Below are 21175 nucleotides of genomic sequence, written 5' to 3'. Positions count from 1 at the left end.
AAAATAATATCCTAAAAATTCAATTATCTTACAAAAAAGATTGACAAAGTACAAAACGTAAATGTATTTTTCACGCACAAATTGTCGAAAGAAATCATCAGGCTTTGAATAGAATTTCTAAGTGAGTAAGTTCTGGTTTTATGAATTAATTTGAAAATCAAAAGGAATAGAATTCCAGAATTCCATTTTTTATATGAACAATTATGTTGGATTAGAATTCCAGACAATGTTTTGTGCATTGAGTTTGATACTGAGGAAAAAGCGGCAAAAGTCGAATAAGGTTCGAGTAAGAAGATTTTAGTTAGAAATGTTATATCAGGTTGATAAACTGCGTGATTTAATAATGGCACAAAAAATATCAAAAGCGAAAAAAATAAAATACAAATTGAAAAAACGTAAGAATGCATCATTAAAAAAACAAACAAACAAAAAACATGCAATATAAAAAATGTATCTTTTTTCGGAAAAAATAATAATATTCAAATTAAAACACCATATACCTTGTCTATCATTCGTTAAGCACCCTCACGAATTGGGTCGAATGCTATTGATTATCAACATTGTGCCATTCCATTTTATATCCATACAGGGGGGTGGACGAACATTTCCAGTGGGTAATCTGAGAACAATTTCCATGGGTCATTTTTTTATTTTTCAAAGGAGTTAAAAGGTTATTCATAAATTTCCAGGGGGTGAAAGGGTGATTTTAGTTCGTCCAGCCTCACTTTAAGGTACGAAAAGAATTTTTTCAAGGGTATTTTTGCAGATTTTGGCATTTTCCAGGGGGTATCTACACATTTTCGGTAATCTTTTTGTGACTTGAAAAGGTTCGTCCACCCAGTTGTATGGTTTTTTAATGGAACAGCCCATTCGGCAGGAGAAAAAGGTTCCAAATATTCAATTAAATATTCAAAGTAAGTAATACCATACCATTTTTTTTAGATAATATTTCATTTTTGATCAAGATTTCACCACATAAAATCCATAACAGATTATTTTATGCAAAATGTTTAAAATTTCCCTTTTTTAAAAATCATTGGACTGTATTTTCATTTCACTATATACAGACTCATTGAGAGAATTCAGTCTCAAGTCATTGGTTAAGTGCAGGTCACATGACCGAAATAGCTCAGCTACCAGGCTCGACAGTGAAATACATATTCTCTTGAAAGACAGGGTACTTTAGTTTGACATGCTCTGCTCCTTTGATGTTCAGCATATGCATGGCATAATGGTGGATCATCTCTGGGATGGTGTCGTAAGGTCGTGAATTGATTCCAAGGATGTACTTCCCATCTCGATTGGAAATCTTCAAATGCATTGGCGCACCACGATTTCTTAAAGAAATTAAAAGTATTTTGTATTTTCAGTCGTTTGAAGTTTTTAGAAAGCCATATATCACAAGCACTAAAAGTCACAAAGACCCTTAGCAAGTTTGTAGGTACAATAGTCTCCAAAACTCAATATGCACGGGGAACACAAATTTGTTCGAATTATGGAAGTTTGAGTTACAAAGTAGGCTTAATAAGGCATATTTAGCTGAATGGACCATAAAACTTGTTTGAGTGAAGGAGTCATTCTACTTATAGAGGTTCGAGTTAAAAAAAAACTCTACTGCCTATTTTACCAATAACCACTTGAGGTCAATTCAGAGATTTTCCCAGTCTCTAAAATGGCAGTATTTTCATTTCTTTAGTTACTTTGGAAAGTCTATATAGGTCTTTTGTCGGGGATTGAAATTCTAATAAAATGTAATAATACCTTAACGAAAGCGAAAAGTCGAGTTTTGAGCTTTCACTGTTCCGTATCAAATAGCTACAGTCCGGTTGGTTGTGAAGTAAACTTTCCGCTTCACCGCGCCGGATATGCCCATGGAACCAACTGGAGAAGAGAAAAGTTAATAATAACAGAAACTATCTAATTTTAAAAGTTCAGTAAAGGTTGCTGTCTCACAGAGGCAACAAGTGACGAAGGCATGAAAAAGGATGTATTAGTTGTAATGGAGAGTTGCTCCTGTTCATTTTAAAAGTACGAAACACAAAGTACAGCAAAATTCCGTCTCTAAATACCAGGCTCTCCAATCGTTACTTTGGTATGGACGAAAGAAAACTTTCTTTGAAAAATAAGCTCTCATTTAGATTTGTTGAAAACTATTCCCAAGGCCGTTTAAACCACACTTTATTACATTTTTAAGCTGATACAAAAGGAAAGTGTCAGCGGAGTTATTCCACGGCAATGATAAAGTTATTGATATGAAAGTCATGGAATCTGGGAAGTTATCAATTATAAAAGTAATCAAAGTCGAACATTTCTTGGCTAGGAAGTGATAAGAGGGTATTGCTTATATTGAATATTGGATTGTCTTAAAAGCGTTTTTTAAATGAGTTTAACCTCCAAAAGAATTTTACACTTACTTTCTAAAAAATTAATTAAGTAAATTTTAGTTAGATTTAGCATGGATGTGTTATTCAGTTACACTTTTTATTTAAAGTTTAACACTGAAATCAAACAAAATTTGATATATTAAAAAATAAAATTTCCCACGAGAAACATTCAAAAGTGCTGAGTCATATAGAAGGATTATAGGCAAAAGCACATTCCTTTAAAAAGTTGCATTATTTAAAAACAGCTCTGGACAATCTAGACGGAGAGTCCTTTAAAAGCTTGATATTTAAACGAAAACCTATGTTAGAAAACTTAACCGGGTGATGTTGTGTCTACAGACGATAAAGGTGCAACATTGATTGAAATACTTTAAAAGAGGAGACAAACTCCATAAGCAATTTTCGGGGAAAATGTACTTAGAGTCTAACAAGTGCTATTATTACCGTTATGTGTAGTCTTAAAAATGTGAGAAACTTACCCTTGGTTTTCCAGTGGTATGGTCGGGTCTACTTCGTATTCTTTCTCGGCGATATTAGTCGGCTGAGGTGGTTTGGGTGGTGGATTAGTTCGCTGTGGTTTTGGTACAGGGTTGATGTTTTGGTTGATGGGCGGTGGTGGGGCGGCACCTGGGCGTTTACCAGCGGGTCCACCACGAGGGGCGGCTACTGGAGCAGCAGGTTTTTTGTCAGCACCACCAATTGAAAAACGTTTAAATTCTTGTTCAACCTGAAATCAAAATAATAATAAAAAATATCCTTACTATAACTGTTTGACCCTTAACAATTTCTGAACAAAATTTTCCTTCAAAAATACACAGTGAATATACTTACTGCAGTGGTGTTAAAAAACGTATTCTTATAGAAACATTTTCCTCCAGAAAAACACTGCAAAGAGTTCACTGAAAGTTTACCCCAAAAATTATGGGATTTTCCTTCAAAGATATAAAAAATTCATTCATGGATTCATTGCAGTTTCTCATTAATAAATAACAACACAAATTGAAATGCAGAAACATTAACTTTACAAGTCTACATACGCTTAAGAAAGCAAACCTTTCAAATCCCACTTTGAAAATACACATCAACAAATTAGAGAACCACGCTAAACTTACCTTTGGAACCCTCCATTCCCAAGGGGAATCATAATCACCACCACCAGGCGCGGGTTGCTGTGGTGACGTGGTCGGTTGTTGCGGCTGCGACGGCGGCGGGACTGTGGGTGACGTCACAGTACCGGAATAGGGAAGTGGTGGTTTGGGTGCCACTCTCTGTGGTTCCGGTTTTGTTGATGAGACAGAGGCAGACCGGAAGTTCTGGATCCTGAATATATGTTTTGAAAAATATATCGAATTTTTAGTTAGAACAAGACAATCATGCAAACATTATACAGCACGTGTTTCTGCCTCTCACTTATTGATTATCATCCTTCTAGAAAACTTCCCTCTCGAAATCTTTAAACACACCTTCTTAGAAAGGTAGATTATACTGAGAAGAATAAAGGTTCAAAATTACCCTTGATTTTGTTGTGGTTTTGCGATGCCGATCATTTCTTTTTCTTCATAAGGCATATCATAAATATCATCATCATCGTCATCATCATCCTTTGTACTGGTTGATGGTTTCTTTTTGCTTTTCTCGTCCATAATTGTTGTTTTACCTTTATCATATGGTTCAGAGTAAGTATCGTCATATGATTCTTCTGTCGTTAAACTAGCTGATAATTTACTATCCCATGGGTCACTATAATCATCCCTTTTATTGTTTATTTTGATATTCTGAGAAGCAGGTGGTGGCACAGGTTTAGGTTTTGTTGAGGCTGTGAATGATTCAGTTAAGTCTATACTACGTCTTGTATCCCATGGGTCTTCATAGGTGTCATTCAAAGATGGTTTTTGTTCGTAAGGCTCATCGTAGTCAGCTTCTTCCTCATCTGGCACTGAATGTGTTGGTGCTTGCTTCTGTTGAGCTTTCGTTTTCTCGTTATTGAATTTTGTATCAAAGGGGTCAGCGTAGTCTTCGCGTGAAGAACTCATACCACTTGGATCATAAGATTTAACGTTTTCTTTACGAGAATCAAATGGGTCTTGATATGTATCCATACTTCTAGGGGGAGGTATTGCACCACCTCCTCCTGAACTCATTGTCCGAGAACCTTTGCTGTCCCATGGATCTGCATAATCATCTCTGTTTGCCTGGATTAGAAGAAAATATTAAATACAAAATTATCATAACTCTTAAGATTTAAGCTGCTGCCCTCTTTATAAAGGCATTCTGACTTTCTGGATTGAGATTTGTAGATCTGGATGGTTTTCAAACAGGGGGGGGGGTAAGGCACCAGATACCAAACCCAGGGCCGGGGGGTGGTGTCAATTTTTTTTTCAAATTTCAAAAAGTCAAGTTGGTATCGATACCAAAATGAGGGGGTGGGTCCCCCTTTTTTTGAAAATTGGGGTTTTTAAGTTGATATTGATACCAATTTAGGGGGTGGTGGTGTCTACTACTTTCAAATCTCGAAAAGTCAGGTTATTGGGCCCTGGGTTGGTATCCTGGACCCTGACCCCCCCCCTGTTTCAAAGAGGTCGCAAAAGCCAAAAATTGGTTTTTGTTTGGGGGGGGGGGAATTCTTAACTTAACATAACAGCATACATTACTTACCCTCAGCCAGTACAAATGGGATAAATTATCTTGTCTATAGATAACAGCTGTGTTTAAAGGCATATCAATAAGGTAATGTTATTGTTAAAAAGAAATTTGCAACAGTATTTAATTATTCAATACAGTTAGTCACACTTTTGGAGTGCCAGCGGATTTCACTTTTGTTTTCAGTGGTTTCATTTTCGATTTCAAGCCAACATCTTAGCAACGGGGTTCTTGCCCATAGTTACAGGGGTTTATGCAAAAACTAAACATAGAAAATTTTCTAAATCCCCCGTTTCAATTTATAAAGCAATAAAAAATGAAACTTCTCCATGTTTCGCTTTTTTGCACCAATTCTTCAAAATGAAAATATTTGAGATTTTAGGTTCTTCTGCATAGCCCTCAAATGTCATTAAAATTCAAAGTTAAATTAAAACAAAGCTGATATACAAAATTTGTGGGTTGTAAAATGTATATCTCCTAATCAAAAGTAAAGTCATGCATAATTATGTTTAAATATCATTATTAGATTTGAGATTACACGCCCACAGCCATCGAGAAACGTCTGAATTCCCAACATCTCGAAATTTATGATCTCGCATGATTTTTTATTATCAAACCACTGTTTTATTTACCCGCGATTCTGTTGGCGAGTTACTCGCCAAAAATACTCGTGCGGCAAATATGAGATTCTAAAATGATAGAGAAAGCGGAGCTGCATAGTTCATTTGTTTTGAAATTTTGCTGCTTTGATTGGTCAGGCATTTGATGGCTATGCAAGTTTTCCTCCACTGATGCAAGTACCCGATCTCACGGTAGTCTCACCTTGGGATCACAGATTGAAACAAATAAAAGAGGTTTTATGAAAGGAGAGATTTTTAGCCACCCGTCAGACAAGGCACTGAAAGGCCATGGGTGCCAAAAAGAAGGGCCGTGTGAAATGCGGCTATCTTATTGGTGGAAATCAGTAGCAAAGCAATCAGTAGAAGGAACCACTTTTGTTTTTGTTGCCGATTTTGATATAAACTTCTCACAGGGATTATTTGTCAATATGTTATGTCAACTTGTCAGCATTGTATTGATGCAAAGGCAAAGATAAAAGAGGTAAGACTAGCCTAGTTTCTAATCCTGATATAGGAGTTTAAGTCTAGACTGCATGTAAGAATTATAGAATTAATTATAAAGAATTATTATATAATTAGTTTTTCTAAAATTTTTGGATACATACCCAGTCTGGATACCTGAGCGATAATAATCATTTTAAACTACTTGAGCACTCAAAGTCATTTGATTTGAGTTAATGAACGGCGTTTAAAAAATACACGATTTCTTTCGCACCGAGTAGGCTTTTAAATCGAAATATAAAAAAAATCCATAGTGGAACACACTGTGTGGAACGAAGAAGACTAATTTAGTGGCAAAACGATGGAGCGTTTGACGTCACTCGCGCATTATTGAGGAAAATTATTCCGACTTGGAGCTCTCCCGCATTTTTGTGAGGCGAAGTTGACAGCTATGTGTCAATCGAACAACTTCGAACAAAAATCGCAATCGAACTAATCAAACACGATCGAATAATCAAACGCGATCGAATAATCGAACAGCCGATTCCTGGGTAATATTCGATTGTGTTCGATTGCGTTCGAGTAAGGTTAGATTGGTTCGATTTATAGTTGACTATGTTCAATTGGTTCGATTGATTGTCAATTACATTCGATTAATCTCCGATTTCGTTCAATTACGATTATGTTCGATGAGTTTGATTGCAATTAAATTAATTTGGATCACTCTGTTAGAGCTATTCAGCGTGGGCGGCCGAGCACTTAAGTGCCGTACGAAAGCGAATAAAATCTAATACAATTGAATCAATCGAACATAATCGAATACAATCGAACATAATCAGTGCGTCACAAACAGCGATATTTCGATCGCACGGAAGCGCTTCAAAACACCAGCTTTTTTGGAGTTTTGTCTCGTTTACCCAAACGCTTCAATCTCGCGTAGGCTTAGGGGTCAAGACTAGAACCCCCAATACGAGACATTTGCCTGACCAAAAAAAAATCATCATCATCAATTTTGTTAATTGTCAGAATCGTTTACTCACTGGAAATACGCAACTTTCTGAAGTTTCATTTTTTTTCGGTTGTGCTTCATTTTAAAAATAACGAAGATGAAAAGTTACCATCAATCCCGCGAGTAAAAGAAAGTATTCCGACTAGTCTACGAAAAGTGCTTTTTTATGCTTAGTGACGTCACCATCGATGCTGACTTGACAATGGAGAACCAAATTTGGCAATGCATAATTATTACGAGCGGCCGAGAAAGTTTGTGTGACGCAAAAATTGCGCGATAAACGAAGCCCTAGAAGAACGCCCCCACTGAGAATTGAAACTAGGAATTTATTGAATATTTCACTATTGAAGTATCAAACTTTTTGTTTTTTGCAATTATTATAAATTCATAATTGGACACGGTCAATAATATGAGACCAATTTTGGCCTTTCTTTAACACTGTTGAGGTCCTGTGTCATAACGATCAAATCAAGACAACTTATTAACACCTAAAGTGATGACAAAAAAATGATAAAAAATTGGTCTTTTTTGTGGAAATGATAAAAAATAGTCTAAAACTTTAATTTGACCTTGAAATTAAAAATCCTTCGGACGGACCAAAAATATGATAATTTTTTATCAAATTTGACAGGTTTCAGGCTCAAAAACAATGAAATGATAATTTTTTAACAGATTGAGGTTCAAAACTTGGTAATTTTTATCATAAATTTGTGGGAAACTGCCAAAATTTGGGTCGTTTATTTTTAACTCTTTGTTTTGATACATATCTCTTTAAACTATATGCAGAACTACAATTTTGAATAACTTGAACAAAAATAGATAAAAACTTAACCAAAACTAGTATATACTTGTAAATATAACACTAATTAAGTAGTGTGTTAAAATATTATCAAAATTGACATAAATGACCAATTGTTTGCATATTAACAAAATCTTGAGTATCAATGGAGCGAAATCAGAAAAAGATAGAATTCAAATGATAAAATGTTAACAGACAATATTTTAACAATATACTTTCTGTTATAGTTTTATTCGTCTTTGCCACTTAAAGATACTCAATTAAGACTTTCAAAATGCTCAAGAAGCTGATCTACAACCTAATTAAAAACACCCTAGAATAAATCAAACACTAATATTAACAAAAATACTGATAAAATATTAACAAAATACTAAACAGAACTAACGTGAAACACCATAACAGCCAGTAACAGCGTTTTCTCCAAATCTAGAGTATTTACAAATTACGAATTTTCATACTCTATTATCCTGAAACGTTGCATCCGCATATCTTTAACTGGTCAGATTTAAAGATTGGTTAAACCCTGATTTGAAACCTAAAAATTGCCCCAAATTGACTTAAAACTTGATATCTTATATTTTTTCCTTGCTAAGATTAAGTTCAATTTTTGCCAAAATTGTTAAAAATTTATCATTTTTGTGTCCAAAATGCATGCAACAATCGTTATTTATATCTGATAAATTCACTTTCTCATGAAATTGTCTAAAATCTAATTTACTAGGTTCCAAGGGCAGCAAACCATTTTCGTAATTTTCTGAGTGTACAGTGTTACAAATTTATCAATATTTTGTTAACGCTCTGATAAATTTTGTGAATATTCAATATATGGCTAAATTAAACATAGTAATAAATTATTTTTCATTTGGGGGATTTCAGACTTTTTAGACTTGCATTGAATTGATAAAAAGTTAACAATGTTAATTTTTTATCATATCTTTGTCAAAAATGAAGTTTTTAATTTTTTGAAAAAAAATATTTAAAGAACGTAGTAATATCTAACTTCTGTTAAATTTTCGACCCATGACAATTAAAATTCAGAAACTTATTAACAAAACAGATTTTTGGACAATTTTATGATGTCCACAATGGTGTCTCATTGATCGTGTCCAATTTTTAAATACTATTTTTTGAAAGTCAAAGGACAATTAAAGTGAATTTAAGCTGATTGGGTGGATATTGGGCAGACAGGCGTTTTGCACGTTCCGAGATCGGAAATTAAATGAGAGTAAAAGACGGGGGCGTCTTAGTATGTAATATTGATTCATTATTCTTTTATTTTTATTTTTCGCTAATGAAAAATGAATTTTTGATTTTTGAATTAAGGAAATATAGTATAATATATTATATTTGATTGTCAATGCCAAAAGATATTTCTTTACTTCACGAATAATCTGCTGTGTTGCTTCGCCACTTACCCCCGGATTGTTTTAGTAGGCACTTCGGTCACGTAAATAAAAACACGTGTATATATGTTGAAGCCGACTGTGGACTGACCGAAATTGCAATTACATAAATTATTGTGGAAGTGAACGCTTTAGACGAATGTTTGCGAAATCAAAAAGACAACTTTTGTGAGAATGTTGAGTTTTGTTTATATGGCTGTTTGTGACGCACTGATAATCGAAGCATGCAATCGAACAACAAATCCTGAGTAATATTCGATTGCAATTCGATTGCGTTCGACAATCGAATTGCAATTATTCGATTGTGTTCAATTGCGTTCAATTGATTCGCGTTCGATTCGTTCGATTGACACCGTCTGGAACTATGAAACGCAGACACAACGAATCTTCTGGCCAGGTTTTTGGGTTAGTTTTACAGTAACCTGAGATCTACAATTTTATTAAATAGCATGAAGAAATTTAAATCATTGATTCCTTAATCGAATCACTTTGCTTTCCAAATAGAGAAGAATCAACAAGAAGGAATCATACTTACAACTGGATTTTTCGGTGAAGCTGGTCGAGGAGGAGGATACGATGGGATGGGAATCCGTGTTGGTGGTTCAGTAGGACAATTCTGGATAGGATCCTGGTAACCTTCATCATCTGAAGAATCAACCCCTTGACTACTTTGATTTCTTAATTTTGGCTGCTTCTTTCCACGATTAAAAAGTTGACTGAGTTTTGATGCAGCCATCTTGTTCCTCTTGTGTGTTTTTCTGTGAAAGTTGGCCTCCTTTCAAAATGTAAATATTACCGCATTCTGAAATATTCCGGATAGGCTGAACGATAACAACCGGTAATCGCGAAATCGGAAGTATATTGCGAAAGTCAAATAATCGCGCCGAAGAGCGAAATTTTTAACGCGTGGGCATAACATTTATAATGTGCTTAGTTTGTATAATTAGTCATTTCATAAAAGACACGATAAATATGCCCTGATAAGTCAACTTTTATATCATAAGCAGTAAACACTGAGTCACCGAGTATTTCCGACGGAGAATTTGACGATTCAGATTTATTTTTCTGGGTAGTATAGAGCAGCGATCCACAGAGGCGCATTGATATCTATCCCGGATATCTAAATTTTTGCAGGTCACAAGGTAAAGAGTAGCAAGATTTCTTAGAAAGAATGTTGTACATTTTTATGTCAACAACAACTTTCACGACATCTCTGTCTAGCAATTTGTTTTGATGACGTACAAAGGAATTCCTAAGAATCTTATCAAAGGAGTCAAATGTTTTACCAAAGGAAATTTTTAGCGTGATATTCTGTTTCCCATTGTTTAAAAGGAATGGAAGTGCCAATGAAAATTGAAATTGGAGAGCTAAATTGTAAACTTACGGGGGGGTTCTAAACTGAAATAAACCTGTGGTTAAAATTTAATGTTTCTATTTTTCTACTTTTTCAATTTCTTTGTTTATACAAAATATTTTTCGCAAAATTAATTTAAGAATAAATTAGAAATTAAAAATAACAAAATTGATTTTATAATTTCTAAAAAAATGTAAAGTTTACCGAAATCGAACCGTAGCCATCTCTTTTTCTGATCAAACCAACGAACTAAAAAACTTGATTTACTTAAGGAGCTGATAATATAATAGATGCTTGATATAATTAAGGTGTCTCTGGAAATAACGGAAAAGAAACGACATAAGTTGTTACTTTTTTATAGTAAATTTTAAATTGCTAATAAAACTACCTCAATAATGGGATTTCTTTTGAATAAACCAAAATATTTTAGTTATTGTTGTAATTCCAGTCTCAGGAAAGTAAGAAGTCAAATTTTCAGTTTGTTAACGACGATATTCCAAAAGTTTTTTTAGAAATTGTTCTTCGATTACGATGAAAAAATGTATAATACATACTCCATAAAACGAGAGCCAAATGCTAGGCACGTATTTCACCAAGTCGTAATAAAAAGATGATCGTCAGTAGACATCAACGCCGTGAGAAATACTGTTACAGGCGTTAACTCGGTCCAACCACACAGACATCTCCAAAACAAACGTCGGATACTCACCCCTTCACTTTCTCCAATACTAAGAGAAATTGAAAAAAAAAAATAACTGGGCTGTCTTAGAAAAATATGATATGGGTGACCTGTGAATACCTTTTAAAGATGGCCTTGACCTTCCTCTAATTTTATTCCTGAATATTTATAATTCTTCAAAGTACCCAAAATCTTTACCATAACCTAGCCTACCCTTTACTTAAAAATCATTGTCGGGAGTTAACCTTCCAGGATTCTAGGCTTTACTATAAGTAGGTTCGAAAGCTATCCGTCTAAAGTATCAATCTTACTATTCGTACCGTATTCGGCCGTAGTGTAGTGGTAGAGGATCTGATTACGATGCGCTAGGTTGCGGGTTCGATCCCCGACCGGGTCATAACAAAGACTCCCAAAATGGTACTTGATGCCTCTCTCTACTTGATGCTCAGTAATTAAAACAGGAGTCAAGGGTAAGTGGAGCAATCCAGGGAGAATAAGTGCCGCTCTCCCTTAACTTCGGGTAGATAGCTATCGAAAGAGGAGCCTTCGGGTCGCCTCCGATTGCGGGCACAGACTTCCTTACTATTCATACCTGTGCAAACTTATGAAGCTGTTCAGTAAGTGAGGCGAAGACAGCATTCACACTTTCATCAATCAAGGCTTGGAGATATTGGACTGCTTCTTCGTCACTCAAATCCAAACGAAATTTGTCTTGAACCTGTGAAGTATTGAAGGAAAGCGTTGATTTGTAGATTATAAAAACAAGAACTCTAATATGTGTGTTATAGATGGGTAGTGAATAGGGCTGAGTTGTTTAAGACAAGGATTAAAACATAATCCGCTAAATTAAGTCCTAGGAAGCGAAAATGAATTAAATCTCATCTGGGGGGATACTCAGACAAATTATTGACCGACGTGTATGTACGGCAGCTCAGGGCATGTTTTTCAAGAGAGCAGAAATGTACTGTAAAAGTGGATTTTCTATAAAGAGTTGAAATTTAACTGACTCTGAATGAAATCAGCTTGAATGTTTTGGTTAACTTAAAAAAAGCTTGTAGAACTCAGGGTTGTACAGACCGGCTGTTCAATTGTCGTTATACAACTGAGTTATAAATAATTTTCTTTTAAACGAAAGCATGTGTACCTTTTTGACTGCTTTGTCAGGTTCGAGAGCGATATCAGGGATTGATGCATCAACCATTAAACTGAACAAGTTCAAGAATAGATTGGCGTATCTAGAATCAGAAATAGAGTGATGAGTTAATCTCATCCATTGGGATATTGTTCTCCTAAGAATGAAAAATAAAACATAAGGAGATATATATTTCAGATATGCTGAAAGCACAAAATTTTACACCGATGGTCTTTCAGTAACATAACGGTTCCTGGCCACCTATCAGATGACATCATATTTTTTTAAATTTTAAAGAGTTATGATACCAGCGAAAAGAAGACGGAAATTTTGGTGAAAGTTTTACTTTCGGATCAATCCCCTATTGTTAACTGACATAGCTATATGCTGGAATCTCTTGAAAGAGAAAGTAACAAGATGAAAACATATATTGGACGGGGAATCGAGGCAATAATACCATTTGATGCTAGAAACTTCCGAGTAACAATAAATATACCTTCTCAAATGAAGAAATGCAGTGAAACAAAGTTTACGGAATTGTTGATAATATTCGCTAGTTGTACCTCCCATGCCTTCAACCTAATGAAAAAAGAAGAAAATTTAAGCTACCCTATCAATGAAACTGCCCCATTTAAAGTTAAAGTTAACCCATGCTTATTCGAGCATTCGAATCTTTTTATATTCCAAACTTTTTTCCAGTCCCCGTCAAGGAGAAATCCCCTTAAAATACTCTCCACAATTTGAATCTCTCTGTAATTTGAATAAATAAGATTCCCCGTTAGAGTTCGAATTAGGGAGGTACTTTTGTACTTTACTGATTAGTGTCTATAAACTTTCCACAAACCCCATTAGGTGGTTAGTTCAAAACGTTTAAAAAAATCCAAGTAAATACCTAAAAATTTTCGTAGCCAGACATATTTTTAGTATTTCGCATTTCTGGCCGCGAAAATTTCTGACATCTAAGTATCTCATAGCACATACTAGACGTCACAGTTTTTTTCTACGCAGTGACGTCTATTCATGATATGCACCACTGGAGAGTCTTCTGAGAACTTTTAAAACTTTTCAACCCAATACGTCACTTAAACAATAGAAAAAGTGACGTATTGGGTGGAACAAAAACAGAAAAGTTGCATAATTTAGTAAAGTCATTGCAGTGGTGCATATTATGAATACCACTATGCGACTTAGTTAGCCTGGTTACCAAGACAGTTTTTACAAGGCCAAGATACGGCTGAAGACAATATAGCGTTTTCGGTGCTTTAATGATATTTATGATGTACTGAATTTTAAGTTTGCCTTGAAAAACAGATATTCAGTCACAACTTACCATCATATTTTACTAAGTGACTGAATCAATAATCTGGTTTAGATTTCTAGGCTACGACTTAGCCCAGGTTTTCGTGCTCAAAACATTCGATTTTTCGACGTCAATTCAAACTTTTGAAGAATTTACAGTAGAGAAAATATTGAATTTGCATCAGAAAACTTGAATGATTTCTTTTCTTAGAAAATCATCAAAGTGGAACTCACCAAGAAATAAGATATAAAACTCCCGGTTTTTGGTGAGGTACTCGCTAAGTATTTAAAAGCTTGTCTGATATCTCTTTAAGAAAGCGCTTACCATTTCTTTACTCAATTTCATAGGTGGTGGAAAAGGTTTTGGATCGCGACCAAGAATATATCCAAAGTCAATGTGAAATAAATTTCCTGGAAATTAAAAAAATGGACCGTTCGAAGCACAAAAGATTTATTCATACATAAGTGAAGCCTTAAAACATACTGAATTACCGCTCCTGGAATACTATAATATACTATAAAAGACGGCATTGATCTAACCGGAGAAAAGTTTTTCATTACATGAGCTCAAATTACACTTGACAGGGGAAATTTTGATCTTGAAAATTTTCAGTTACTACCCCGAATAGTGGCCCAAATAAGGCAGATGCGATATATAAATGGCCATGAGACGAAGTCAGGATAGAATAACAGGCTTATCACATATACTATCAGATACTCTGATATTTTGAATTTTAGAAGTGTTGCTTTATGTTGGATAGGAAACTTAGGAAAGGGATCATCCATATATTTAAGGTTCTCTACCTGATTTGGTGAGAAGTAGATTATCCAGATGGCGATCACCCACACCCAATATGTACGTTATCACACAATAACCAGCTACAAAAACAAAGTAAGTAAATATCATCACTTTACTCTAAACTTTTTCATTAGAACACAAAAATTCAGGGGAATCTAACTTGATAAACTGGCAGTTTAGGGGCCTGTTAGATATTTCATATTGATAGGTATTGACATTGCCTGTCTGTCTGTTAATCAGTGGTCAACTTCCTACCAAAGGAATCGAGGCAATTATATTTGAAAAGGTGTCCCCCAATTATTTACATTTTCCAGATCTTTGACAAATATTCAGGGCAAAAATCTATCGCGAAAGGTCATAACATACTACATGATACTACAGACAGGTAGTTCGAGTTAAAATCATAAGATATCGAAAAAAGAAATCAAAAAGATTCTCACCGCAACTCTTGACATACGTTTCCATGGTTTCGGGGTTTATACCGTACGGAGCACCTTCTAATGGGTTCGTTTCGCGGAAGTAGCTCTTTAGAGAAAGATATAGTTTGAAAATAAGTAAGTGAATCACTAACGAATAAAGTACATACAATAAGGCAAATCATTCGCACTGAAGATGACAACTGTCGAAAAGTTTATGCTTAATTTTTAAATGAAGACTTTTTGGATTTCTTTACTGACTTTGAAAATCAACAGATGCCTCGCCAAATAAACCTTTATAATCAATAAGGCACTTTTTCTTGATGTTTTAGGAAATTTCAAAAATTTGACTTCTTGCAAGATAGGTGAATATCTCATTATTTTAGGAATGAGAGAAAACGAGACATGGTTTCTACTGTATCAAATTTGAATCTCGAACTCCTCATAACTCAGACAATTGCGAGTTAAAGACATTTTAGAAATGGTACCTGTATGGATCCATCGTAGCTGCTCAAAATGTGAGCGACATTTGTTGATTCTATGATTTGCACCATCCCTGAAACATCAGAAAAGAATTCATTTGAAAGACAAATACTTCATGGAATAAATACATAGCCTAGTTAAACTCTTTCTTTTATAAGAACCAGTAAAATTTTGCTCAGGCGCGGCTGCTTAATTTTTCATTACTTTTAAGCTTAAATCTCCTTAATATGCTTACTTTGTCAATTTAAAGATTTAAAAGGCGCTTAAAATCAGCTTTTCTTTAGCCATTCCTGAAATCGGAGTCTGGGATTGACAGCGTTTTGTCCAAAATTGAGACTTGGTTCTTATAGAAAACTTTTTAGTTTGGATTGCTGACACAGAAGGCACATAAGTAGAGGTTTCCTTTAGAAAGTAAAAAATCAACCAAAAAGGTCGGTGTCTAATTCAGACCGAAAAGGTAATTATAAATATTAGAAAAAAAGGTTAGCTTGATAGAGTCGATATTTTCCGTGGATAATTTCTAGTAAATAGAGGACTTTTACTTAGGCTTTTGATTGTCCACGACCAGCTGATCCAGCATCTATTAGGCTGGACATTCATCAGCGCCTAATACCACACGGCCTTTGCTAAAAATAGTATTACCTTCTGTGATACTGGTTGCCAGCACATTGTACGGTTTCAACTTCAAGTCTAAGTTTTCTCGGCGTAGAAGCTAAGGGAGAAAAGTGGTTTAAACTCTTGTTAGGGAGTATGAGTTGAGTGGTAGCACGCATGACTCCTGATTAGAAAGTTGTAAAATCGAGCAGAATAAGAATCGTAGCGAGGCCGCCTCGTACTTCGGTAATTACCTTAGGTGACCAAATCCTGGACTAAACTTGTCACGTCATAGCGAACATTGAGTTTCAAGCCCGAAGGGCTAGAGGCGAAACTTTAACCCTTCTCAGGCAATAGAAATTGAAGCTACTTATTTCCCATCCAAAACGCGAATAGAACGCGTGGTAATCATGACGACAGATTATATCTAGTGGTTCCTTTGTTTTGGAGGACTACATTTTTTTTAAATCTAGTGATAGATTTTAGTTTCAATCCGGCGTTTGTGTAAAACTACGCGCAGGCGTTCTGGATGGGAAATAAGTGGTTTCATTTCCCATCCAAGAGTCTCGCCTCTAGCCCTTCAATGATAGCAAATAAGCTAGTCTATGTATTTAGAAAAATATATTTGCTTACTTTATCCATGAGTGTAATAATTTGTAGGACTAACTGATCCTGCCTCAGGTCGTCCCCGTATTTGAACATCGCCTGAACGAGATAAATTCAAAAATATTAACAAAAATCACTAGGGTTTTTAGGTTAGGGAACTTCAACGTTTGAAAAATCGTCAATTTTTCGCCTATTTTGGGGAGGGGGTAGGAATTTTGTTTACAACGTCAGTTTTTTGGCCTTAAGAACTTTTGCTAGGCGCATTTCTCAAGAAAATACATATCTTATCTTCTTTCGAACCAATAACATGCGGTTTAGTCCCCCGAAAGATGCTCAGGATCATGAGAACTGCCCCCTACTATTTTAAGGGCAGAAAGTTTCGCGAAGTCAAAAAGTCGCGAAATTTTGCGAATTTAAGCTTCGCGAATTATGGTTTTAGCCGAAATTTCACATATTTTTGCGAATTCATATAGAATTTACCTTTTTTGGTAACAAAAACTCATAAAACACATTTTTCGCGAAAAAAAACTTTCGCGTTTTTCAGGTTTAATTTCTTACCTGCCAGAAACTTTTGCGAAAAAGGATCGAAATCGCGAAAAACGCGAAAGTTTCTGCCCGCGAAAGTTTCTGCCCTTAAAGTAAGAGAAATTTATTAAGAAGCCATTTTCCCGATGAGCGTTCTTTTTATTGGCGCAAATCATCTGGCGCTCTGATTGCTGTCGCTAATATAGGATTCAGAAGAGCTGACCAAGGAATTTTTCTCTCCCTTTGAGACAAAACAATGAAAAACAGAAAAGAAATAAGGAAAATCTTACAACGTAATCCTTGTTTTGAATCGTTCTGAACGTCAGTTTGATGGGCTGCAACGCCGATTTGAAAATGCTTGCTTTATCTGATAAAGAAATGTCAAAAACAAATTTAATATTTTAGAAATAATGTGAAGTTACAAGATTTTTCAAAAGCTATCGGTGGCTTTTAACAATGACAAAATAGAATTTTGATTTTTGATAAGTTATGACTTAACTCTTAGGAGGCGTTTTGAAAAGGTCATTTTACCGATACACAGTCTTTTGGTCATTACTCCTGACCACTTGAGATTCAGAGAAAAAAAATCTGCTATTTTTCTATTTTTTGTAGCTGAGAGAAAGAGCTTTCCAACGATACCAAAGTTGATACCTGAATCGTTTGTCCTGGTCAAGAAATGGCCTTTGAAAGAATAAATTTTCAGAAAAAAATGATGAACTTTTTGGCCTTTTTCAAAAAAGTTAGCGGCTTTGAAAGGTTAATTGGTTTTATTCAGTCTAGTTCTATAAACAAAGTATTCACTATGAGGTGACTAAGCGAACTTCAGGTGTGTAACAAATCAGCCTGAAAGACATAAGTTAGTCTCCATAACTCGAACCTCTATACCTATGAAGTCTCTTTAGCTCGAACAAGCCCCTTACCCCTTCAAACCGTGGTGCATTGGGCATCCGGCTACGGTTCGCAAAGTTGTGGGTTCAACCCCCAGCCGGGTCATACCAAAGATTCTCAAAATGGTACTTGATGCCTCTCTGCTTGATGCTCAACAATTAAGAGAAGGATCAAGGGTAAGTGGAGAAATCCAGGGAGAAAAAATTAGCGCCTTCCCCTACCTTCAGGTAGATAGCTATCGAAAGAGGAGCCTTCGGGTCGCCTCCGACTGGGGTCGCAGATTTACTTGAAATTTGAGTTTTGGAGACTGTATCGTTTTTAAACAATTTATCTTACTGGGTACGATGCCTTTGATTTTGACATCAGGGTTCAATGGGAGAGGTAGAGGTTCGAAGTTGACGTATTCTGGAATGTCCAACAGTTGTTGAAGTTTTTCGATCTGAAGGAAAAAGGAGAGAAAATGAAGAAGTGACCATGAAGAGTAGAATGATGAAAATTCTTTGTAGTTCGGCATCAAGTCAGACCCTAATATATCTAAGCAAAATAGCAAATTATTATTGAAGGATAACGCGCAAAAGTATTTCAATTCAATCTTTATTGTGCAGATTTAAAAATGCAAAAAAGTAAACTTAGTAACCAGTGCGAGAATGAATTCCAACTTCTTAAGAGTAAGGTTTGAGCCTCAGAATAATACTACAGCATGCTCAAAACGCTAGAATTTGTCATAAAAAGACTCTCCATTCACCTTTTTCTTTCGGTTACCACTGAACTGTTGTATTTGTTTGACCAGCTCTGTGATTTTATCCAAGAATTTCTGTTCACGTCCCAACATGCTCCGCCTCCTCCTACATTCATGGTTGCCCTAATATAGAACGAATAATAAAATATAGTCAAACTCTACCAGCAGTGTTCAAAGCAAGGTTTTTCGTCCGAGAAGAAAAGTGCATTTTACAGGGCAAATTCTTGAAATTTAGGTGAATTATGAAGAGTTTTGAGACGAAACAACCTCCTCATATACTATGTGCTGAGACGGAAATCTGTCTAAGACCGAATAACTTTTATCACTGTACCAAGTGTCAATTAAGATACAAATGGACCCGTAGCTCAATCGAGGAGCAAATGCACGCAAATAGCATGGAAGCGAATTCTATTCTCATCGTGCCCGTTGGTTTTCGAATGGTTCTTGGAAATGGTTGTTTTAACGTTCATTTAACGTTCACAACGTCTATATAACGTTAGGTGAACGTTAAAACAACGTCGTGTGTCAGCTGGGTAAGAAGCCAAATCCTCTTGATTGCAATATACGAAGGACCAAATCAATGATTCATGGAGAAAGAAAAATATTTCATACCCTACTGTATGGGTATTTGCTTGTGGTAAATTTTACAATTAAATCAGCCAAGTTTTTTTTAACTTTTTATGACAACAGAGAAATCATATAAAGAAAACTCTTATGTCAGGATGGAGGATAGCTCGAAACGAAACAATATTACAAGAAACAAGCAACATGCTGAATGGACCTACCTGTTGATGAAAGTTAGATAGCAATGCCAAAAGAAAAATGAAAAAAATCAGTCAGAAAATATAGCGTTTAGTGAAAATACACAACGCAATAAATTCATCATTGATTGTTGATGGGGGGAGAGGGAAGGGTTGTAGGTAAAAAATAAATAGGAAGTTCTGGTTGCAAAAATCAGTTTTATTGACAATTGAATCATGCTTGATGGTGAGCATTGTTATCAATAATGTTTTTGTGTGAAAAACATAGAAATATAGGGAAAAAATCCAATGAAAATCTGCAAAATCGGCGATTTCCGGCATTTTCAACCGGAAAAATATTTTTCTTAAAAATCGAACTTGGCCATGTTTTGAGCATTGCGAATACGCATCTTTCTGCAAAAAATCAGAAAAAACTAAAATGAAAATTCGAGAAAATGTCAAAAAACCGATTTTTCCGACATATTTCCGGCATTTTCAGCCGGAAAAAAACGTTTTTCGACAATCGGGCTCCGTCACATTTTAGGTATTGTCATATTGCATCAGTGTGCAAAATTTCATAAAAAAATATAAAGTAGAGCTCGAGAAATTCAAGAAATACCGTTTTTCCGGCGAAAATATGTTGTTCCGGCAACTTTTAAAATAGTTCCGGCTTCAAAAATCAATTTTATTGAAAATTGAAACATGTTTGATGGTGGGCATTGCTATTAATAATGTTTTTGACTGAAAAAACAAACAATTATAAGGAAAAACCCCAATGAAAATTTAGAAAAACGGCGATTTCCGGCATATTTCAGGCATTTTTCGCCGGAAAAAATTTTTTCTCTAAAAATCGGACTCGGCCATGTTTTGGGCATTGTTAATACGCATCTTTGTGCAAAAAATCAGAAAAAACTTATGATAAAATCTCGAGAAAATGCCAAAAAAAACAGTTTTTCCAGCATATTTCCGGCATTTTCGGTCGGAATTGAATTTTTTTCGAAAAATCGGATTTCCGTCACAATTTAGGTATTGACATTTTGCCTCATTGTGCAAAAAATTAGAAAAAACTAATGAGCACTTTTTTTCTTCCAGAAGCATCAGAAAGTTAACAAGCTAGATGCTGAATGGACCTACCTGATGATGAAAGTTAGATAGCAATGCGAGGAGAAAAAAATCAGTCAGAAAATATATCGTTTAGCGAAAATGCATAACGCAATAAATTCATCATTGATTGTTGATGGGGGGAGAGGGAAGGGTTGTAGGGAAAAATTAATAGAAAGTTCTGGTCGCAAAAATCAGTTTTATTGACAATTGAATCATGCTTGATGGTGAGCATTGTTATCAATAATGTTTTTGTGTGAAGAACATAGAAATACAAGGAAAACATATAATGAAAATCTGCAAAGACGGCGATTTCCGGCATTTTCAACCGGAAAAAATTTTTTCTCAAAAAATCGAACTCGGCCATGTGTTTTGAGCATTGAAAAATACGCATCTTTCTGCAAAAAATCAGAAAAAGCTAAAGATGAAAATTCGAGAGAAAATGTAAAAAAAAAACGGTTTTTTCCGGCATATTTCTGGCATTTTCGGCCGGGAAAAAAATATTTTTTTCGAAAATCGGGCTC

General features: G+C 35.2%; 2 protein-coding genes across 3 annotated transcripts in view; both read right to left on the bottom strand.

The window, feature by feature from the left end:
- Positions 1-924: 924 nt before the first annotated feature.
- Positions 925-10079, bottom strand: LOC136808933 (SH2 domain-containing adapter protein F-like). The gene is made up of 6 exons (XM_067065494.1): positions 9832-10079; positions 3897-4576; positions 3497-3704; positions 2864-3111; positions 1762-1881; positions 925-1337 (listed from the first exon to the last, which is right to left on the bottom strand). Exons 1-6 carry the CDS (start codon positions 10030-10032, stop codon positions 1130-1132), a joined length of 1665 nt encoding a protein of 554 aa, XP_066921595.1. The 5' UTR covers positions 10033-10079; the 3' UTR covers positions 925-1129.
- Positions 10080-10711: 632 nt separating this feature from the next.
- Positions 10712-21175, bottom strand: part of LOC136808930 (phosphatidylinositol 3-kinase catalytic subunit type 3-like) — a 35241-nt gene continuing 24777 nt past the window's right edge. For both annotated transcript variants that reach the window (XM_067065491.1, XM_067065492.1), the window contains exons 16-28: positions 18817-18933; positions 18408-18510; positions 17474-17550; positions 16686-16757; positions 16101-16170; positions 15464-15531; positions 15000-15084; positions 14565-14639; positions 14086-14171; positions 12958-13040; positions 12474-12564; positions 11922-12047; positions 10712-11378 (exon numbers count right to left, since the gene is read on the bottom strand). In XM_067065491.1, coding sequence (XP_066921592.1) covers positions 11364-11378; positions 11922-12047; positions 12474-12564; positions 12958-13040; positions 14086-14171; positions 14565-14639; positions 15000-15084; positions 15464-15531; positions 16101-16170; positions 16686-16757; positions 17474-17550; positions 18408-18510; positions 18817-18933 — 1068 coding nt within the window. In that variant the 3' untranslated portion in view covers positions 10712-11363. The remainder of the gene's footprint in view (positions 11379-11921; positions 12048-12473; positions 12565-12957; positions 13041-14085; positions 14172-14564; positions 14640-14999; positions 15085-15463; positions 15532-16100; positions 16171-16685; positions 16758-17473; positions 17551-18407; positions 18511-18816; positions 18934-21175) is intronic.

This window comes from Clytia hemisphaerica, unplaced genomic scaffold (genome assembly GCF_902728285.1).
Source record: "Clytia hemisphaerica strain Z4C2 unplaced genomic scaffold, Clytia hemisphaerica genome assembly, whole genome shotgun sequence".
Lineage (NCBI taxonomy): Eukaryota > Metazoa > Cnidaria > Hydrozoa > Leptothecata > Clytiidae > Clytia > Clytia hemisphaerica.
Note: the sequence above shows the minus strand (reverse complement) of the source record. Positions and strands in the feature narration are given on the sequence as shown.

Bases quoted from the DNA above. Each gene is read 5' to 3' on its own strand.
- LOC136808933 (XM_067065494.1), bottom strand. From the start codon at position 10,032: ATGGCTGCATCAAAACTCAGTCAACTTTTTAATCGTGGAAAGAAGCAG. The intron at 4,577-9,831 runs GTAAGTATGATT...CTTCTAATCCAG, and splicing joins CTTCACCGAAAAATCCAGTT to GCAAACAGAGATGATTATGC. The intron at 3,112-3,496 runs GTAAGTTTAGCG...TTTTGATTTCAG, and splicing joins GGGAATGGAGGGTTCCAAAG to GTTGAACAAGAATTTAAACG.